Below are 21625 nucleotides of genomic sequence, written 5' to 3'. Positions count from 1 at the left end.
CAAAAACAATACGATAAGTGGAGCCACTTTCAAATGACGCCGGAGCTGCCATGCCAGAGGAACTGCCTGGCATGTCTTACACCTCCAACTTTTGAATGTTAAAAACAGGGCAAAATAACCATTGACTGGGCCTAAGACAACACTGTGTCCCAAAGAACTGTTTGCCAAAGTAACAAGAAAGCAGTTATTATAACTACTGGACTGATGATTAATAGACCTAAAATTAAAAACATTGCTTAGAAGGAGCATCACCATGTTATGTTACCTGCACCAACAGAAATGCCTTCTTCTGTTGATGTAATCATTCCCCTTCCCATTCTCATAAACAAACACCCATTGCCTTTAACTCCTAATCGGAACATTATTTGGGCTTCAGCCTGAATCAATGATGCCCAAATAGTTATTCTTACTGACTTAAAATAAATGCTTGTTTGCCTCTCACCTTGAAAGGACCTTTTGTTTTTAAGTTAACAAAGGCTGTACAGAGGCATACTGCTCTTGCTTTTGCATATAAAGTATCATGGTGATACCATAAGTGAAACTTGCTGCTAATTATGAATTTGGTATCTACAATGTAAAACAAGATGAAAAAGACTTACTCTTAAACTGACCACAACTCAGTGAACTGTGGAGCAGAGGTTATTGGAGAGACAATGGACCATGTAAAAGTCCTGGATCAGAACCACCTTTGAATTCTGATGGGTGTATGCCTTCACCCATGGAGAGGGATATATACCCGTGTGAATCAAAAAATTCACAAGTGATATTCAAGCGGAAAAGAAAGGTTTTGAGTTCTGGGGGATCTCACTTGTTCTGTTTTTTGTCCCCCCAAGCCCCACCCCCAGCAGATTCTCTGTACACTGTCCAGTTCACACTGAGTGGGTCTTGAAGGCCCAGGTCTGCTCTGGCCAGCAGTCAGCAGTGTCCTGGCACCTGTAGTCTGTGTTTGAGCACCACCGATCCCAGGCCCCCATCACAGGAGCCTTGGCCATATCCCAAAGTGAAAAACAAAAAATGTTTATTTCTACAAAATGTGGAAAAGCAAATAAATCCATTTTGTCTATTTTATTTCCCTGGACCTGAATCTTTGGCTTGTCACCCCTGTACTACTGCCCCAGGCTGCTGGCATGAAGCCTTACTAGGCAGTGAGTGCCTTGCCAGGTGAGATGCGCTTCCTGGCACAGGCCATGCAGACTACTTTGGCGGAGGTTCTGCCCAGAAAGGGCTAGAGAAACTAGCAATTTGTTATAATTCAGCGATAGGCTCTAAACACAGACTGGAGAATTAATGAATTAGCAAAGCCCGTTTGGACTAGAATATGATGCATAGAACAGTCAAATACTTCACACACAGAGGCCCTTAGTCTGATCATTCTAGTCCATTTCAACAGCGACCATCTATAATAATAAAAGTGTAATATGCTAATTAGACCAGACTTCCTTCTGGACGTCCTTTCTGATGACCATCCTGATGAAGCTGGGTCTGCAAGGGAAGCCTGGGTCCCAGATGCCTGACAGTGGCCAGAAGGAAGCCCAGGTCCTAGGTGTCAGAGAGAAGCCGGTGCCAGCAGCGGGGGGAAGGAAGGTCTACTCTTGCATGAATTTTGTGCATTGAGCCTCTAGTTTTTAAAATGAAGTATGAATGAAGCATATCTTTGTATAATATATTTTCTTGAATTATCTGTATCTGGGATCTAACTCTAACCTGAAGAATGTTATAGTATTTTTCTTATGCACGGAGTATCAATGCCAAAGGTAAGAGTCCACATAAGCTCCAGGAGTACAGAATGCACAGGGGCAATCATTAAACCAATTATGATTTTCATCACTTTTGCTTCCTGGTGAAACCTCTGGCTCCTATGTCCTGGGAAGTCTTTGTTACGGATTAAACCACTTTGCATTTTACATAGCCCCTGTGCCTTCCTCTGAGACATCTTATATTTAAGAAAAGAAAACTTCTACCTTCCTATAAGCAAACAATGACTTAAGCAGATGGTGCCTTTCTGAATATTAATTTTTAAATGGTGTTTGAAAGCTCATTGTAGAAAATTTGTAAATATGTAAGCACAAAAAGAATCAATCACAACCCAATCTTTGATGCTACCACAATTTTGCTAGAAACATACTTTTTTTGTACATGCTTATCTATATATATAAAAGCCTAAGCAACCAGTCAATCTGCTGGCTGGTAGCTATGACATGCAATGACCACCAGGGGGCAGACGCTCAACACATGAGCTGCTGAGTGACAGCAACTTTGCAGAGTGTCCTCTTGCACACTCTGGGACCTCTTGGGGGATGTTGGACTGCCAGTTTTGGCCCGATCCCCTGCAGGCCAGGCCAAGGGACCCCACCTGCCAGAGGGACCCCACTCACTCCGCAGACACCCTTCAAGCCTCGGCGCCACCCCATGTGGGAGGTTGGCTCCAGGGTGTGCTGGGCCCATCTCGCTCAGTCCCACCCTGCAGGCCACCTTCTAATTAATTTCCTTTCAATGTGCACAAGTCCGTGCACTGGGCCTCTAGTATTTTATATTTGCATATGTCACCTGTTTTACAAAACTGGCCGGGTTTAACCTACATTATATCTGTACCTGTGCACACACCTACTTTTGTATTTCTTTCTTCACTTCACTTCATACTATATATTTTCTCTAATCACTACAAGTTTTTTTAAAAACCTGATTTGACAAGGAGTAGAGATACCAGGGGATGGATGATATCTGACCATCTTTGGAGCTGTAAACCTAGATCTCTCCAGAAGCTTCTAGATGAGATAAATCACTTTTCAGCTTCCAAAGGTAACCTGCTGGTCTGCTTTTTGGCAACGATGGGGCTGTCCCAGGGAGGCCTGGGAACATATCCATTTCTCACGTTCCTGCAATCTATTAACACTGGTGAATGGGGCCTTGGCTCCGTCTCTCACTCCAGGCAGCCAGACTTTAATTCCTTTAGACTCCTGGACTCCTTTGTTGGGATGGCGGCCTGCTTTCCCCAAGTGCAAACCCCTGGAGGAAATCCTCAGGGTGAAGCACTTGTTTCCTGCAGAGACTCTAGGCTGGATCAAATGCCAATCCTTCCCAGCAGGTGGCGCCATCTTGACTCTCTTCTCTCCCTGGGATTGGCCAACCTGCTAGGAGGCCCCCTGGATTTGATGGCACCCTCCTATCCTCCTTCTTCACTTAGTCTTATGTCCTGCCTGCACTCTCCTCCCAGGTCCAGGCCTTTCAGCTTCTATTCCCTTCCATTGGTTTTTAAAGGCAAAAGAGTTTTTATTTTTGACTGTCTTTAAATAAATTGAACTGGACAATACATATTCAAATGTCTTTTTAAAAAAAAGCATCATTGTTGTCTCTTTACATCCTCATTAAGCTTGATACTTAAGTTTGGGACACTTCAAAATATTTCTGTATTTCAGAGAACCCTGTTAAAAAGCTTTTAAAAAACTATCACTTGGTTAAAACGGTAACTTCGAAACTTCCTTAATAAACAACAGTATTCCACTGTATTTAACTTACAGTAGTTTCAACAAAACTCATTAAAGAAACCTTCTTTTGCCCGACTGGTGAGGCTCAGTGGTTGAACGTCAACCTATGAGCCAGGAGATCCCGGTATGATTCCCAGTCAGGGCACATGCCCAGGTTGCAGGCTTGATTCCCATTGGGCAGTCGATCAAATGATTTTCTCCCATAATTGTTGCTTCTATCTCTCTCTCCCTCTCCTTTCCTCTTTGAAATCAATAAAAATATTTTTAAAAAAGAAACCTTTTTTTCTTAAAGAATACTGTAATAAAAAAATGAGACAAATGAACCATATAAATTTGCGTTTAGACTGACAAAAATCATAAAATTGTATTAATCATGCCACTTTATTCAACTCAGGAAAGAGCTTATCGATGTGATAAAACGGTGCAAAGAACAGCTTTCTAAGCCTAGAGAATTGCTCACCGCAAGGTTTCAGGACGCAGCTAACAGCTTGAAAGTAGGGCTCTATTTTGGGGTAAAGTCCAGGAACATTCTCTTCTGGCCTCTGATTCCTCTGGAACCAGTCAACCCCTAATCTCACCTGTCACTTGCAAGACTTCAAGCCAGGTGAGAGCACCTTGGCAACAATGGAGAAAGGGGTCGGGGTTCAAGGCAAAGTCTTACTAAATGAGACCCCAGTGACAGGCGCCAGGGACATCAGAAGGAAGCACTTTAGAATCCGAGCAACAGACTGGAGAGAAAGCCTTGTTGTAATCAGAATGACTTCAGTCTCAGTTTGAAGTGTTTTTAGTCAAGGCAAAAATCGTATTAAGGCGACTTCCCAAATATGCCTTCTGAAGTTGCCCGGGCCTGTCCAGAGGTTCTGAGTCCTCAGGTGGTGTGAGAGGCCCAGGGGTTGTGATCTCCGGGCAGATTGGGAAGACCCCTATTCCTGCCCGCCTGGTGCTCTTCCTTTTAATCATTATGGTGCCTGCTCCCTTTCCAGAATAAAGCAGAGCAGGGCCTGGGCCCCATGGGATCACAGTGCTGAGAACCATTATACCTTTGTAAGGCCAGGTTTAGTTTACTTGAGATTGAAAATGTTCAGAACCCACAATGGCCTGGCTCTCTTAAGTACGGGGTAGGAAAACAGGTCTCTGACATCATGTAGTATGTTCAATAAATACCTGCTGGCTGGACATTCTATTCCCTTGGTGGAATGGCTGTAAGGGCCTGAATTAAGAGCCAGGGCTCAATCCTCTTAAAAGGCTCCTCTGATGCCAGGGAGAGGACAGAAGACTCAGAGCACTGACCCACAACAGGAGAAAATGCAGGGCTGGGAATTTAGTGCTCAGAGCAGGTCATCATTAAAGAAGCAGCACTCTTGTCTCTCCTAAACTACAGGTGTGTTTACAGTGGAACATACAGATCTGCTTGTAGAAGTACCGGAAGCAGCCCTCGGGGCCCACGCACAGCTAGAGACCTGGGATCTACAAAAATGCTAATGCTGACGCATTCAAATCAAACTTAGGAATTCTATTTAAGAATGCATTCCCACCCATCCTTACCCTTAATAAAATAGTTCTTTTAACCCTTGCTCAAGGTGAAATGGTTTCTAAAATACTTTTTAAAATGGTGTGGCGTGATCTAAACATACTTGGAATGTTTCTTTTGAATTATTAACCTGTCAAGAGAGAGTGTTGTGGGCTCTGTTCCGTTTTCCCAGGCATCTGAGCCCAGGAACGGTCAGACCTTGGGTACAAACCTCAGCAGCTGGGAGATGAGCACAGTGTCCAGGGGAAAGTTGGACAAGTGACCAGTGTCCAGGGGAAGCCGGACACATGACCACAGTGCCAAGAGGAGAGGGGGAAGCCTGGTGGCAGGGGTGTCGGGTCGGCAGCAGGATGGGCACTTCTTCACATACTCCCTCACCTGGGGGGCTGGTAGGTGAGGGGTTCAGCCTCCCAGAGGCTCCTGGGGAGGGGAACAGAGGCTCTTCTGATTCCTCCATGGCTGCTGGCCTTGACCTCACTTCAGGGCAACCTACTCACAGGGAAAGGCCGCTCCATTTAGCAGGGGCCTCTCCAGCTAGGCAGCTTTCTGAATTCATGGGATTGACCCCCGAAGCCAAGCTTCTGATGTCATTCTGCTGGAAGGACTGTGAGTCTCAGGCTGCCACCCCATTTCCAGAGTAAGATCACATGCCCTGACGTTTCAAAACGCTATATGAACTGCATGCTGGATTTTCATGCATCTCTCTCCCTCAGCTTCTTTTCTTTGGCCCACACCTATTCTGTGCGCCGGAACCACCTGAGAGGCACCTCACCTGGATCCTCCAGGGACCTCTATAAATGTGGGAATCCACACATGGAAGAAGCAGCGCCTGGGTCTGACTCTATGAGCTGGCACCCTCCAGCCCGCCTGTTCTCCTTTTGACATTCCCTATCTTGGCAGGACATGGGGGAGTCACTTAATGTGCCACTGTCTCAGCTGTGAAATTCCCACCGGAAAATTGTGCCGATCCATAATGTTACCGCACGTTGAAAGCCCTGTACCTATACACGCAGACGAAATATGAATGTTGCAATTGGGGAAGGGGATAATTGCATGCAGCTGCGAGTCGCGCATCACCTGGTCCTGGGACTTCTTTTTCTTCTTCTTCTTTCCCCAGCAACCGGAGCTCTCTGCATCTTTGCCACTGGCCTCCCCACAGAGCAGCCCGTCCAGCTCATCCGTGCCCATGTGCTGTCCCTGAGAGGTTTCCGCGGCCAGCCGGTATGAGAGGTTCCTTAAAATGCACACACAGTTTTCAACGGTCTGCAGAACCCAGGAAAAAGGTAAAAGAGGAATGAATAAAAACTAGCTAGCACTCCGTCCAAAAAAGCAATCAGTCTCCACACACACATTTCTCTTTAGATGCATTTAGCTGTGGGCTCTTAAAGGTTCTCTTAACAGCCACAGTGGAAAGAATTTGAGAAGCTTAGAGAGGTCTTAAGACTTCTTCTCCCCACAAAGAAACTAGTTATCAAGAATAGTTACTTCTATAGTTAGCTGTCATGGATGACTGAAATTCGCTTGTGAGTGGGAAAGAACCTACAATCACAAGAGGACCCAGATGTTGTCCACTTAACAGACATCTGGGGACTGGGGCTCAGAATCACCAAATGCATGGATAATCGGATTTCCATAAGCTCTGGGAGGGTGACACTAATATTTACCAGGGCACTTTTTGGGAGTAGAATGGGGCAGGAGATGCAAACCAGAGTTGTCCCAGGCACACCAGGTGCTGTGGTCACCTGGGGGCATACATGTTATCAAGCTACTGATTTTTTCTGAGATGGCCGGTGCTCCTATTTTCTTAGCAAAGGGGTTAAACAGTGGCTAAGGACACATGTTACAGAGCTAGACCTTAGGTCTCTGAATATTGGCTGTTTGACTTGGACAAGGCATCCAGCATCTCCATGGCTCCATAACCTCCTCTGTGAGATGGTCATAATCATACCCACACTTTAGTTTGCTGTGTGGATTAGGTGAGCTAGAGGATGTAAGTGAGGCAGGCAGAATAATGCTCCACTAAGGTGTCCACATCTGAATCTCTGGAGCCTGTGAATATGTTAGATTATGTGGTGTGGGGATTGAGGTTGCAAATGGGATTAAGGTTGCCACTCAGATGACCTTGAGATGGGGAGATGATCCTGGGTTATCCAGGTGGACCTGTGTAATCATGAGTCTCCTGTGGGTGAAAGAGGGAGGCAGAGGAGTTAGAGTAAGAAGGACATGACCTGCCATTGCTGGCTGTAGAGATGGAAGAAGGGGCCACGAGCCAAGGAATGCCTGCAGCCTCCGAAGCTGTAAAAGGCCAGGAATCAGCTTCTTCCTGGAGCCCCCAGAAGGAACACAGCCCTGTCCACACATTAATTTTAGCCCAACAAGACCCATTTGGACTCCTGGCCTAAATGATAAGACAATAAATTTGTGTTTTTAAGTTATTGTGTATGTGACCACTTGTTACACAGCAACAGGAAACACCCATTGTGTACATACTGAGAAGAGTGCCTGGCACACAGTAGAGGCTACACAAGGCTTCATATCAAAAACAGTGGTAGAGACAGCACCTCGGGGAGGCCCAGGGCATATGACCTACAGCTGGTCCGTCTGCATTTGAGTCCTGGCTTTGCCCTTTAAGGGGTTGTGACCTTGCTGTGTGCAGAGGGCTAAACCTCTCTGTGACTCTATTTCCTCCCAAAGGCCCTACCACCAAATACCATCACATTGGAGATGAGGTTTCAATATATGAATTTGGTGAGGATACATTCAGCCCAAATATCAGCCTTTTGGCCTTCATTCTGGATTTGAGGAACTGTGGGCCAAGGAAAAAAATAACTAATATAAAATAATAGTGGAAAAAATAGAATCGAGATAAGTGTTATTTCATCATTTTTCAGGCACCTACTGTGTGACAGCCACAGTTCAGGCAAGAGCACTAGTTCCATTGTACAGGTGAAGGGAACTCACAGAGGACTGTGCCACTTCTCTCTAGTTCTGGGTCAGGGCTGGAGGGGGGCCCCATCAGGGTCCGAATTCTGCACTACTCCTGCCTACGCCTGACATCTGGTAAAAGGCAGGATATGTCTTTGTCTTGTCTGTGGGGGCATGGAAATCAACCAGGGAAACTGATCTTCAGGATCTATCTTTAGAGCCTTTGCCATTCTAGACCTTTCTTGTCAGCTTTTCAAGGTTTCATGGCTGCTAATCCCACAGGCTTTGAGTCAACTTGATTTTCCATTTCAAGCATCCTCTCAGCATAAAAAAAAGGCACCAGCATGAAAGCAGGTAAACACAGGATGATGCATGAAAGAGAGGAGAGTCCCTCCCTGGAAGGAAAATGTTGCGGCATTAAGTCAGAATGATTTTCAAATCAGCTCAAACTGAGTTTTTCTTACATCAAAGACTTGGGAGAATAAACTTCTTTCTCATCCTCCTGTTCATCTTCCCCGGGGCATCTCCGGGCCTCTGTTTAACAAATGACAACTGGGGAATACATCTGCAGCAGTTTCGGGAAATGCTTTATAATCGACCTGTGGCCGGGGGATGATTTGGGGAGAGGTGAACAGGAGAGAGAACCTGGGGAGAGGGAGCGTGGGAGGGGAGAGAGGAGGTGGTGTAGAGAGAAGACTGGAGCAAGGGAGATCACAGGGACTGAATCTCTTTCTCTCTGTCTCTCTTCCTCCCTCTCCCATTAGGTTTGGTTCGTGAGGGCTACCAATTCAAGTACTTTTCTCTAAAGGGACAGCAAAAAGAAAACAGACAGCCACTGCCTTTCTCGGGGATGCCAGCAGAAGGCGAGTGGCAGCTGGTGGTTTTGCTTTTGACATCCATTGCTGTCAACAGTGCTTTTAGCAGTTCCTCATGGTCACCAGGGTCATTTGACTCCTTATTTTCTATTAGAAAGGGCTAATTTGGAAGTTGTCCAGAGACTGCTCTACCATATGTTACCCATTCAACAAACTGTCCCAATTACAGGAGCCAGGCTGAGCGTGAGCATGGAATCCAGGCTCTTGTATTCATTAATGTGGCTGGCCGTAAAGAGAATGTGTACTCATTTTTTTTTTTTCCTTTCTAACTTGTCATTGTGAAAGCTTAGAGGTGGCCAAGTGGAGGGCTGAGTGGGGAATTATGGGACAATAATAATAATACATCAAAACTCAATAGAACATTCTGGCCAGCAATGCACTGCCAAGCAATTTATCACATGCGATCTTTTCAGCAGCAGTGATGATCCTCCTTGTCACAAAGTTGAGGACACTGGGGATGGCCCCCTAGTCAGTGCAAGGTTGGGATGGCAACCCCCCCTCCCCCCAGCATGTCCTGGTGCCAAGTCCAGTGCTCTTGCTACTGGATCAGGAACATCTGATTATTCAAATCTCAGGTAGTTTGTCCCAATTACTACAATTTCCTCTTTGGGGGGAAATATGGAATTTGAAAATCTCAACAATCTTAAGAGTTTCAGGAGTCTAGTCATCTGATACCCCAGGAAACAGGTGAGTGTGCCGCAGCACTCTGGTTTTGGACATGCTCCTGAAGGCTGCTATCCCCACCAGCAATGGTGGCATGGCCCTTGGCTAACGCAAGAGGCTGCTGACTTTCCATTTTCAATTGCAAGGCTCAGACAGTATTACAACTCTTTTGGTATCCAGTATAGAAAAAAGGCTTAGTGTCTCAATGTCTTAGAATATACTGATCTGAATATTAGGATCCCGGGCATTGTGGCTTCAGTGAATTAACTTCAGTAGCTTAAAAAAAAGACATGTCCATTAGTTTAACAGGTATCTGTGAATACTCAAGACATATTGACTGGACACTTCTTTAGGGACTCAGTATTCATGTCAATGATATTAAAATGGCCGCTAAGGGTGTTTACAAGGAGGGATAATTAAACCTTTATTATATCATATTCTGTCTTGGGAATTGCTACCATCTATATAGTAAACAAAAGGATGCAAACATAACTGAGTGGCAGTAATGAGATGACAAGCCGTGTTCATAATTGGAGTCAACTAGTACTCAAAGGGTTGGAGCCCCGGAAGGTATTGTCCACCCAAAACTTAGGGAGTAGGGCAGCAGTAATTTTCTAAGTTTCGCAGTCACTCTCATGTGTAGTTATGTTGAGAAACACTATGTTAAGTCACCCCCCATGCAGTTAGTAATTAAATGGATAAAATCACCATTACTTGTTCTTTATCTGACTTCACAACTGAATTACACTAGACCATAGTCCCACTTAGAGCCTGTTTAAAGTTGTATCTACTAAGGTGGGCTCTCAATCCAAGATGCACATCGAATCACTGGTGAATTTTTAAAGGTGCAGAGATCAGAGAACAGGACGTTGAGATTCAGAGGTTTGTGATGGGCTCTAGACTCATGTGTTTATTAAACACTCCAAAGGCAATTCTGATGAGTCAGTATCAAAAACCCTGGGATTAGTGCTGTGGTTTACAACCAAGGCCAATTCTGCCTCCCATGGGACTCAATTTGGCAACATCTGAAGACATTTTTCTTTGGAACACAAGTGGGGAGCGGGGAGGATGCTACAGGCATCTATGAGTAAAGGCCAGGGATGCTGTTTAACGTCCTACAGTGCACAGGACCGTCTCTCCCACCACAACGAAGTAATCAGCCCAAAATGTCAATAGTGTGCCTCTTGAGAAACTCTTATTAAGGATCACATTTATCACACCTATCACTTAAAATGTGCCAGTAAAGTCTGTATTTATATCGGGATTTTTTGAAATTATAAATTTATATTTGCAGTGAATAAAAAGACAAATTAAGACAAACAAAATAGCTCAGACACTGGAATATCCCACCCAGTTCTATTTTGATTTGTGAACTAAAACTGCACAGACACTGATGATTAATTAACGTGCTGACAGCCTCATTTATGTAGCATTTTGACAGCATTTATTCACACTTCATCAGCATTTTTAAATGCCGTTTGGTACAAAGCTAACTTGTAGGAATATAGGATTATTCATATCTCAGGTAGTTTTAACATTTCTTTTTCTTTTGAAAGTTGATTTCATAATATAAAACTAGAAGTTTGAGAGTAATGTAGCATGCAAAAGTTTATACACTCATCTGTGTGTGTGTGTGTGTGTGTGTGTGTTTTTCTAACACCTGTGGTTTGAGTAACTTAAAACAATCAACTTCTACTCATGGCTAATCAAGAGTCAAGTAATGTTCTAGGCTGGGCTTAGAGGCCCTGTCTTGGAAATGTTGGATTCATACAAGAAGACCAAGATGTATTTCAGAGTGAAAGCATTAACATAGATCTCTACTGTTGTCAGTCATTGCTCCGTCCTTCAGGCTTCTTCATTGTCTAAGGTGCTTAATCTATGCGAATACAACAAACCTTGCTATCGATCTCACTGCTCCCCAGCGCAGACTGGATGACGTAGAGCAGGGCATCTGTGAGGCCCTCACATTCCCGCATCCTCCTGCGGGCCTCCTCGCCGGCTGAACTAACATTCCTGCAAAGCAAAAGGACCTGTTAGCAACCTTCAAGATGATCACCAAAAGAATGTTCTTCCACACACGCCTCCTCTCCTAGATTCAAAGAAAACACTTTGCTTGCCTTTTCAGAATGTTTATCAAAAATGAAGTTTTATTGAGTAGGGATGGCTTCAACCACCTCTACTAACTCATCAAATCCATCCTAAAACTGGGAAGTCACAGGCAGCTCTAATGCAACTAGAGAAATGGAGAACATAGAATTCAAACATGTGATCCGTGAGTGTCCAATGAGCACTGAGAATGGGAGACTTTCCAAAAGTCTTCAAAGTTTTCTTCCTTTACCATTGATGAAGGAATCAGAGCTCTTTGATTCAAAAGACTCTTCTTCTTTAAGAAGTGTGAAACATTTTTCAAAGACAGAGCTTCCAACTTACTAAAATACTTTAGAGATCTAATTTTACCTGCCTCAAAAATATACCTACTTTGGTCCAGCCAGAGTAAATTAGAAATTTATTCTAAGAACATAAAGAGGGGTTTCTGTGAAAATTTAGCCACGTGGGTACCCATGCCCCCCTTAAAAGGCAGGAATTAACCAAGCTCCTTCCTGGACTGGCATATGCTGGGCTAGAGCCAACAGAAGGAGCCTGTTGTAATGCAGTGCACAGCTGGGAAGCAGAGAGATATAAAAACCATGAGACAATCCTAGTCACCACACTTGTAAAAAGCAGGAGATAACCCTAGTCAAAGATGCACATTTGGGATGCTTTTTCATACTCCACCACCTGAAAGTATGTTCTTGGTCTCCTAACCATGGAGAGGATTGGGTTCCAGTTAAGAATTTTTGCAGTGACTGACTTACCAACAACACAGCCTGTGGGAGGGATACTGGAGGAGGTGGGTTTATAGAAAGAGGCACAAAGGGACTGAAAGATTTTAGAAGCTGTGGGGAAGAGAGAGAATGATCTAGGCTGAGCAATGGCTCTCAAAAGTTGGCTGGTATCAGAAGCCCCTGGAGGGTGTTCATGTAGATTGCTGGGCCCCATCCTGAGGTCTCTGGTGGAATCGATCTGAAGATACTTTCTCGAATTTTTGAAAAAATCGAGAAAGTGTCTTCAGTTGCATATTTGGGGGTATTGGTGTTGATAATTTCTACGGCTCTAGCTTTAGTCTAGGGGGAGAGTTTGTTGGAGAGGATATTGCTTTCTGTGTGGCCTGGGACAGAGCCCACAAAAGTTGAATAGGGTACATCTCCACACCCACACTGTAATTGACACATACATTCTCATTTTATTTTCACCGTGACACTTCATTCTATTTTACAGATGAGAAAACTGAGGCTCTGAGCAGTTATCAAAAGCCACATGGGCGGCAAGTGGAGAAGCTGAAAGAAACCCAGGGCTTGATGCACAATATAGATGGACTATGCTTTTCAGGCATTAAAATAAAATAAAAATAGGCCTAATGCTAAAATGCTACTGAACATAAAATGTTTTCTTTGATATCTAAAATGTTCTGTGGAACATGTATTAAATAGGATCTATCAGCATTTTAATGTAATATTGGGAAAGGTTATTCAATTCAAATTAGTATTTTTGGCATTTGCTGATCTTAAAATATAAATACAGTTCCTTAGATAATACAACTGGGCAGATATTGACAGCGTTTTTATGTAGTTATAGATTCTGCTTTGGGGTGGCGAACCATCCTTTCTGACAAGATCCCTTAGAAAGGGAAGAACTAATGTCCTCCTAGGGAAAATGTGGTGAGAGGCATGCTGGAATTATTCTAACCAGAAGGATGGGCTTTGTAAAGAGATCACTTTTAGACCATTCCTCCATGAAGAGATTTTCATCAGGTCAAGCTTTGAGGCCTTTACAGTAATAGGTTTGTTCAAAAATTCCAATCGGACCTCTTTGGCCAGAAGAATGCTGTGGCAATGTGTGATAGTGTTTGAAATCTTGCCTCTTTGTCCTTTGAGGAGTTCATGTCTTCAAGGAGAGAATGATGGAATTTAGACTTGAGAGAACCTTAGGACAGCTCATGCACACCCTGGTCTGAAATCCTCTGTACTCTTCCTGCACCCACGAACACCGCTTTCCTTTGAGTAAGTTCACCACGGGGGCACTGACTGCCTCCTGATTCTTAAATAAATTTTATAACGATCAGCCTGTCTTTTACTGGTAATTAATGAATGGGCAGGGCCAACCAATGAGCCAATGGGAAAGATGAGGAATTAACAACTTTGTCAACATTATAAGTTGCCAATATTAATCTAAGCATTTTTCTTTATTCTAGTTTCTGTTTGATTCCAGTCTAGTCATCTCCAAAATTAAAAAAAAAAGTTATTAACTGGCTACTATATTAAAGCATTAAAGATATGGGAAAATGAGAAAGACTTATAAGTTAGGGTCCCTACAGGGTAAATGACTGGGATAGACGGACACACACACACACACCCTTCTGATATAGCGGGTAGGATGGAGTTACCACAGTGTCTGCAGGCAGGATGAGGATCAATATAAAATTTTAAACAGAGTGAAGTATGCATATGTCTCTTTTCAATGGGTTGCAGTGTCCTACAAGCCTTTGGGGATGGGTTTCTACTCTTAATCACCTATTCCTGAGTGAGTGAAACATATGGTGAGTACCTTTGGTTTTTCATTCTGGAGTAGAGGAGGGCTTTCTTTTTCTCCCCTTTCCCCCAAACACAATATCTACCATACTATGCATGCTTCACTGTTTAAAAGTTTCATACAGGCAATAACATTGTGCGCTGGTCACTGTGCAGTTATTGTAATTTTGGTCCTGCGTGTTTGACAATGAGCCAATGTCTAACTTAAAAAGTTCCATCCTCCCCTTGTACTTAAACTGCCTTACAACTGTCTTGAGGAGGTGATCTCCATGTCTAGCTAGAAACCGGTGCAGCAAAATTCTGTGCATTAATATAACATTAAAACAAATACTGGTAGGTTATTTATAAAGACTGCAATGAAGCTATTATATCTATTCCTTAGAAATAATCTTTATAATTTGTATTAAAATGTCAGTAGACACATTTGGAAATTTCTGCTTAAAGTAGATTCTATATACATTTTTTTTAAAGGAAAGAGGTGTTGCTTTTTAAAAAATACATTTTTATTGATTTCAGAGAGGAATGGAGAGGGAGAGAGAGATGGAAACATCAATGATGAGAGAGAGTCATTGATTGGCTACTTACTGCATGCCCCATACCGAGGATCAAGCCCGCATCCTGGGCATGTGGACCTAACCGGGAATCGAACCCTGACTTTCATAGGTCAACGCTCTACCACTGAGCCATGCCAGCTTGGAAATTCTATATGCTCTTTATCTAACCGACAAAAAATAAAACATTATTTTTATATTTTACCATCAGCAAGGAAACAGAGACCTCAGTCCTGCCTGAAAGAACTTGGAACCAGATTCTCCCAAGAGCCATTAGTAAGGAACATGCCCTGCTGACACCTCCATTTTAAGCTGGTGAGACTGGTGTCTGATTTGGAACTGACAGAAACTGTAGCCCAGTGCATTTGTCATGTTCTAAGTCACTACGTCTGTGGTGATTTGTCACAGTAGCAATAGGAAACAAATACAAAGCTTGTTTTACTCAAGGGTGAGTGGATATTTTTCAACACCATCCCTAAATGTTTCATAAGCCACTGCTTTCCTGGAAACTGCTTAGCTACAGTGGGCTCATGCAAGACTTTAGAAGATATTTCTAGATGATCAAATAATTGTAATTAGCTTGCTCAAGACCAAACTGGCACATAGATAAGAAAATTAAAATCTTTCCTAGAGGCATGTGTGTAGAGGAGGAGGGTGGCTTACGAAGCATCTTCCCTCAACTACGCAGAGAACACTGATGTGATGTGGTGAAGCACTGTGCTGTATCTTGTCCCACTGCTAATCTGATTAAGCCATGTGAGTGCCTCCAAATGTGTGGCCATCACCTTCGTCTGGATTGCTCTCCTGTCTGGCTGATACCTTGCACTCCTGCCAGTCCTCTTTCAAGCAGAAGGGGCCCCTGAAAAGCTCAGTCTTCAGAGCTTCCAGTGAACAGAAAGTGCAGGGGTTGGTATTATATACCTTAATGTGGGAAGGAAGGACGCTGATACAAGGGAGAGGACTGAGGCAGTTTCTTAGCTCTACTGGAGTGAAGTCTGTATTATGTTCTCATTACTTGAAGTGACTTTCTGGAACATCATCTGAAACACTCCCCATAAGGATCCAGTCCTGTGACCAGTAGTAAGATTAGCCACACCTCTGGAAACATTTATTGGGTACAAATAACGGAAGGCTGAATTTACTTGAAAAGCTCTCAACTTCTCTCTTGACATTTGTGTTTTTTAAATTTTTTAATTTTTCAAAAAGAATAGTTTATTTATTTTTACAGAGAGAGGAAAGAAAAAGAAGAGTGAAACATCAATGTTAGAGTGTAACATCAATCGGCTGCCTCCTGCACGCCCCCTACTGGGGATCGAGCCCGAAACCTGGGCATGTGCCCTGATCTAGAATCTATCAGGCAACCTTGAGGTGCATGGGACAGCACCCGACCAACTGAGCCACCCCAGCCAGGACTCGACATTATTTTTTTTTAAAACTGGTCCTTCCTTACCGCCAATTCAGAAAAATTTCCAGAGGAATAAATTTCCCCTTCTTTTCTTTTCAAGAGTAGCATAGTCTTCCGTTTGAATTCTTGCTGTGCACCTTACTGTTTTTTCCCAAGGAAGGTAATTTCTTTATAAATCAGGACAGTGATGGCTTGGTAATTACTTTGCTGAGCTGCAGGGACAGAATGCTTCAGTGGCCTAAAGACCAGCTACCTCGTGCAGCTGGCAGTGAACACTGCTGCATGCTGTCCTCTGATCGGTAGCTCCTACGTCGTCGCCACCCTGCCCACACTGGGAAATGTAAAGACGGATGAGCTCCTTGCCGCTGACTAGGCAACCCTGGCCCTGTGAAGCTCTGCACAGACCGTGCCTTCTGGAGTCAGCTCTGCATCAGGGCACATTGTTCCAGAGGAGCCCGGAGCGCAACCAGAATACCTGTGTGAAAATACACCCTATCACTTTCAAGTACTGCCTAGGGTTTTAGCTACACGATTCCAATTAAAATTGATGGACGCCACAGAGTTAACTGCTCTAGGAAATGTCTGCTGCAAGTTTCCCATTAGGCTAAATTACAAGGAAATCACAGGGAAGAAAAGGGTGAGTGCTGTGCGCCCAACACCGTTAACTGAACCTAATTGTGCTGGTGGCTCTCTGTGCTCCGTGACCATCCACAGTTGTTGTTGCCTAACTTGTGCTCGGGGACTGAGCTGTACTCACTGTGCCTCGAGTCACCAGAACATTCCTCAGGCTTAGAGCATTGCCACGTGGCTCAACCCCCTGGCTGCTCTCCCCCTGCCCGGTGTCCCACAAATGTCTAAAACATTTCACTACAGCACATTTGGGGTGGGCTCTTCTTTCCGCTGTGCTGGCTGGGAATCCGATGCATCTCATGTTGAAAGCGGCCACATCCCACCTGGCACCTCTGCTCAGCAAGGGGGCTTGCCATCAAGTCTCCCCATGGTAGCAAGCGCTCCCCTAGAACAAATCCATTCACTGGCCATGGCCCTATTACAAATGCAACAGCAGCAAAAAGAAAACGTTATAGGTCAAAATGCAATTTAAGTTCAAAAAAATGAATAAAAACAAATGTTTTCTTCCTTCCTGGCTACACCAAATTATTTCTTATCAACCCAGATATAAGTCAGTGTACATATAAAATACATATAGTAAATTAATAGGCTAGAAAACACTGCAAAACAGAAACACAATATTTGCTTCACCAAGCAGGCAGCTTTCAGGAAAGCAAGCATTGTGGCTAAATAAAAAAGGAACAACACTGAGGCCAACCAGTTCCTTGTATTTCCAGTCCTCTGTCTTCTAAGAAGTAGGAGAACAAAGCTGACTAATGAAGGGATTATAGGTAATTGCCTACTTGTCTTTTAAATGTCAGATTGTGGGTTTGAAGAATTTCAAGATTTGGCCTTATGTTCTGGATTATTAATAGCTATTATTCAAACAACCCTTCCAATTCTTATTTCAATTCGTCTCCTAATTCCCCACATGCAGTCATGTAATCTTTCAATGTATTTACTTGCACGAACTTTTGACAAATCATACTTCAAAGACTTATTGAAGCTAGGAATCAGTGTGACTGTTAAAAGCTCACTTATCTAGCTGATAAATTTCCTCACGGTCAATTTCTTGTTTTCATGATTGCTTTGATCACTTACTGATACTTTATTGGACACCAGTAAGAACCATCGAGAAAATGTCTTCAGAGGAAAGAACTTCCTTAGCTCTTGTGTCCTATCACTCTTTTCTTCTACCCCAGGATACTCTGTGCAATTGCCCAGGTCTTCCCAGATGGTTTTACTCTGCGTAGTCACTGTCTTACGGATGCCATCAGCATTTATCTATGTTAACTGCTCGTGAATCCTGCCCAGCATGGAAGGGTTAAGTGACAAAACAGGTAGCCACCAAGGAGGGAAGGAGGAAGAGAAAATCTGTCACTCTGCTGTTCCCAGCCAGCCACCTATCCATTCTTTTTTTCTTTTTTTTTTTCTTTCTGTCTTCTTACATTTCTTCCTTGAAAAAAAGTCTCCTTACATTTGTGGGAAAATGCTAATAAAAGTAGTCCCTGGATCCAAACAGCTTAAGCTCCATGTCCAAATGGGAAGCAAATGATTAAAAATAAAAACCACATTTCCTTTAATCTCTTAGTTTACCCATCTCTCCTAATTGTTATCTCATAAATTTAGATGTGTGGATGTCTCATTTGGTAGTCTTTTTTGGGGCCATAGAAAACTCAGACTTCAGTTCATTTGGCTAGTGATTATTGTGTAGCTCTGGCTAGGCGAAATAGATTAACAAAGCCAATCTTTGTTTGGTCAAAGATCAATTAAAACTGTGAGGGCATCTGTAGGCTACCTTCTTCTCATCTTGTTTTACAATGGAAATATGTAGGGTAGGGGTGCTGGGCAGGTGGGAAGAAGGATGAGAAACAATAAGAATGAAAATATACTTTGTATAAGAAAAAACTTTTACAGGAAACTCAGTAAAACTAAGATCTCTTGGCCTTTTCCACTTTTTTCCTTCTGAAAGGCAGAAAGTATACATTTAATCTTAATTATTAAAATATGTTTTTACATTTTGGGGAAAATTCTGACTTATTAAAAGAAAGCAGGAGTTAGCTTCTGTAAGAAATACTTATGTGGTCTTTTAAGTTTATGTGCTGGTCTGAATCGCGATTTTGCCATCATTTTTGGAAAAGTCGGTATCCAATCCTACTCATCTTTCAAGTCTTACCATTACCACAGAGACCTTAACTCATATTAGGGATGCGTTTTTTAAGAGTCGTTGCCTTTTAAAATCTCGGCTGCTGTAGCACTTATGCAGATTCCCTGTCTTCCCCCATTACTGTCAGGACTGGACTTTTTCTTCCTCATGTGGTAGGGAGAATTTGAAAGAGGTCCTCACAAGATTCCTGCCCCTGGTGGTTCAATCCAACACTAACCCAGGCACTGCTGAAGGGGCTTTGCAGATGGAATTGAGGTTACGAACTAACTGGCCTTAAGATAGGGAGATGATCCTGCTGGGCCCAATGTCATCATATAAGCCCCTCGTGGTGAAGAGGAAGGCGGAAGGGGTCAGTCTGAGAGACGTGGCCAAAGAGGAAGAGCCTGGCATTGCTGCTTTTGAGGAAGGTGGCCAGGAACCAGAGCACATGGCAGCCTCTGGAGTGGAGGGCAGCTCCCAGCCAGCAGCCAGCAAGGAAGCGAAGCCCTCAGTCTACAAACGCTGGGAACAGAATTTGGCCAATGACCCGAACGAGCCAGGAAGCAGATTCTTCCCAGAGCTCCCTGATAAGAGTCCATCGGCAGACACCTTGATTTTGGACATAATGAGGCTTCAAGGCAAGGAACCAGCCCAGTCCCCTTGACTTCTGACCTACACAATTCTGAGTTACGAATTTTGAGTTGTTCAAATCCACTAGGTTTGTGGTAATTTATTATAGCAGCAATGGAAGATGACTACATTCACATGTCCTCATAAGACAGAAAAAACCTATCATAATATTTTTCATAAAAGTATTTTCTGAAATACTGCTAAAAGATTTCAAAATTTTTAGATAAACTTTCTGCATCTTCAAGTGGAGGTATTTTAGATGCTCAATGTTGAGATGACGTCATTAGAATATTCAGATGCCTTCCGTTGCAGGAATGGTAACCTGGATGAGTTTCTCACCAACCCTAGGTAACCTAAGGGTGACTTTTCTTGGTTTACTGCTACCAGATGGTTGGCACTCAACATGTGTGGAGGATAATGGCACCACTGGGTGCACAATTTCCTCTTACTGCTTTACCTGTGAAGGGGCAATGCTTCAAAAATCCAAGAATGGCAATGCTGCATAGAAAGGTCACAGAACAGAGACACTTTGAGGAGCCACAGAGCTTCATTAAAATCAGGTCACAAGTTGTCCACAAAGAGTTTCGTTTCATTGTTTCTCCTGTCACGCTAAGTAAGTGCTGAAATCTAAGGGATTCTCACCTGCTATGGTATGTGTGTCACAGTCTTGAGGTTGAGCCAGGGTTAGGGTTTTATTTAAAAACTGTTCACTGAACCAGCTCAGTGGCTACCCTGAGAATAACTGGAAAACAAAGGAGAAGACTTGTGCCCTCCGTCACTGGCCCCGTTCTGGCTTCACTGCTCTTTGTAAATGATAATGGTTCATAAAACTCTGCCACAAACTACAGCAAATCTCATGGCAAGAATTTCAAGGCACCAATGCACCAGAAAAATAAGCCAGAAAAAATAATATAGAAGCAAAAAATTTTTCTAACTCTCGTTGTAATACAATTACTCTTCATATCAATCCCTTTATATGAGCTAATATGCGAAGGTTGTGGAGATTTGTTAATCAGAAAAAGAAAGAACAATTATAGAAAAGAGTAGAATAATTCCAGTTTTGTACAAAAGAGAAGCAGGGAGAGGATCCTTATATATCATACAAATAGACAAGTTATCAGACCAGTAAATCAAGGGATCAACTAGTCCAATATTTCCCTAAAATTCTTCAAGAAACACCATATTTTAATCACAAATTCTCACCATTATAGCATGTGCTAAAAATCACATGTGTAGTATCAGTTCATTCTATTGGCAAATCTTAGAGCAATTCCCTCTTTTTTTGTCACATGGACACAGCTCAAGGATAATGTGCCCATGACTGACACTATCCCATCAGAACTGGCCACTCATAGGGCAGTGAGGTGGGTGGGCTGTGGGTTACAGCACTTATGAGCCAGCCAGCCACAGCCTCACCCCTGCTTTCCATCTGATCTGCATCAGAGGGGGTGGGTGGAGACACTTACCTCTACATCAGTGTTGGTTTGCTTTTTCTTGTTTGGTTTTAATTCTAAATTTCCATTACCACAGAGACCCTAACTCATATTGGGGATGAATAAAATAGAAAGAATGAGAGAGAGCAAGAGAAGTAAATAGAAGGGAATGACCATTTTTTAAAAAGAAGCAAAAAAAAAAAGAGAGAAAAGTGAAATGAAGATAAAGAAAAGCAGTGCTAACGGGAACCTGCTTTAGGGGTTCCCTAAAGGTATTTTCTTGTGCACAAAACAGGTTGATTAACTTGTCCTATACATATGTTGTCCTTCATCCTTGACTCCTGTCTCTCCTGCACACCTACATCCAAGTCAGCACATCCAGTCAGCTCCAATGTCAAAGCATCTCCATCCATACTCCTCCTCCATGGTCCCGGCCAGGTCCACAACCACCACCTTCTCCTGTCTCTTAATGGGTCTCTCGGCTTCTGCCTTCATTCCCTCCACCTCCCAGGAAAGCTCTGTGATTCTTCTAAAATGTACATCAGAACAAGAGCCCAAGACCTTCCATTTCTCTCAGTCAGTCTCAGTCTTGTCCATGGCACATGTCTAGGACCCTTCCTTCCTTTTCACTTGGCCAATCCTACTAATCTTCCATGTCTTTTTCACTAGAAGGCTTTCCTGTTCCCCTGAGCAGGTTAAGTCCATTTGTTCTTGCTCATTTAAGGCTCCCTTTCATAAGTCTCA

At 43.3% G+C, this 21625-nt stretch overlaps 1 protein-coding gene across 1 annotated transcript in view; it reads right to left on the bottom strand.

Moving 5' to 3' along the window:
- CTNND2 (catenin delta 2) overlaps nucleotides 1-21625 on the bottom strand; it is a 664153-nt gene that overhangs the window by 107846 nt on the left and 534682 nt on the right. Inside the window, exons 14-15 of the mRNA XM_054714357.1 lie at nucleotides 11375-11492; nucleotides 6094-6279 (exon numbers count right to left, since the gene is read on the bottom strand). Coding sequence (XP_054570332.1) covers nucleotides 6094-6279; nucleotides 11375-11492 — 304 coding nt within the window. The remainder of the gene's footprint in view (nucleotides 1-6093; nucleotides 6280-11374; nucleotides 11493-21625) is intronic.

This window comes from Eptesicus fuscus, chromosome 4, assembly GCF_027574615.1.
Source record: "Eptesicus fuscus isolate TK198812 chromosome 4, DD_ASM_mEF_20220401, whole genome shotgun sequence".
In the NCBI taxonomy this organism is placed as follows: domain Eukaryota; kingdom Metazoa; phylum Chordata; class Mammalia; order Chiroptera; family Vespertilionidae; genus Eptesicus; species Eptesicus fuscus.
Note: the sequence above shows the minus strand (reverse complement) of the source record. Positions and strands in the feature narration are given on the sequence as shown.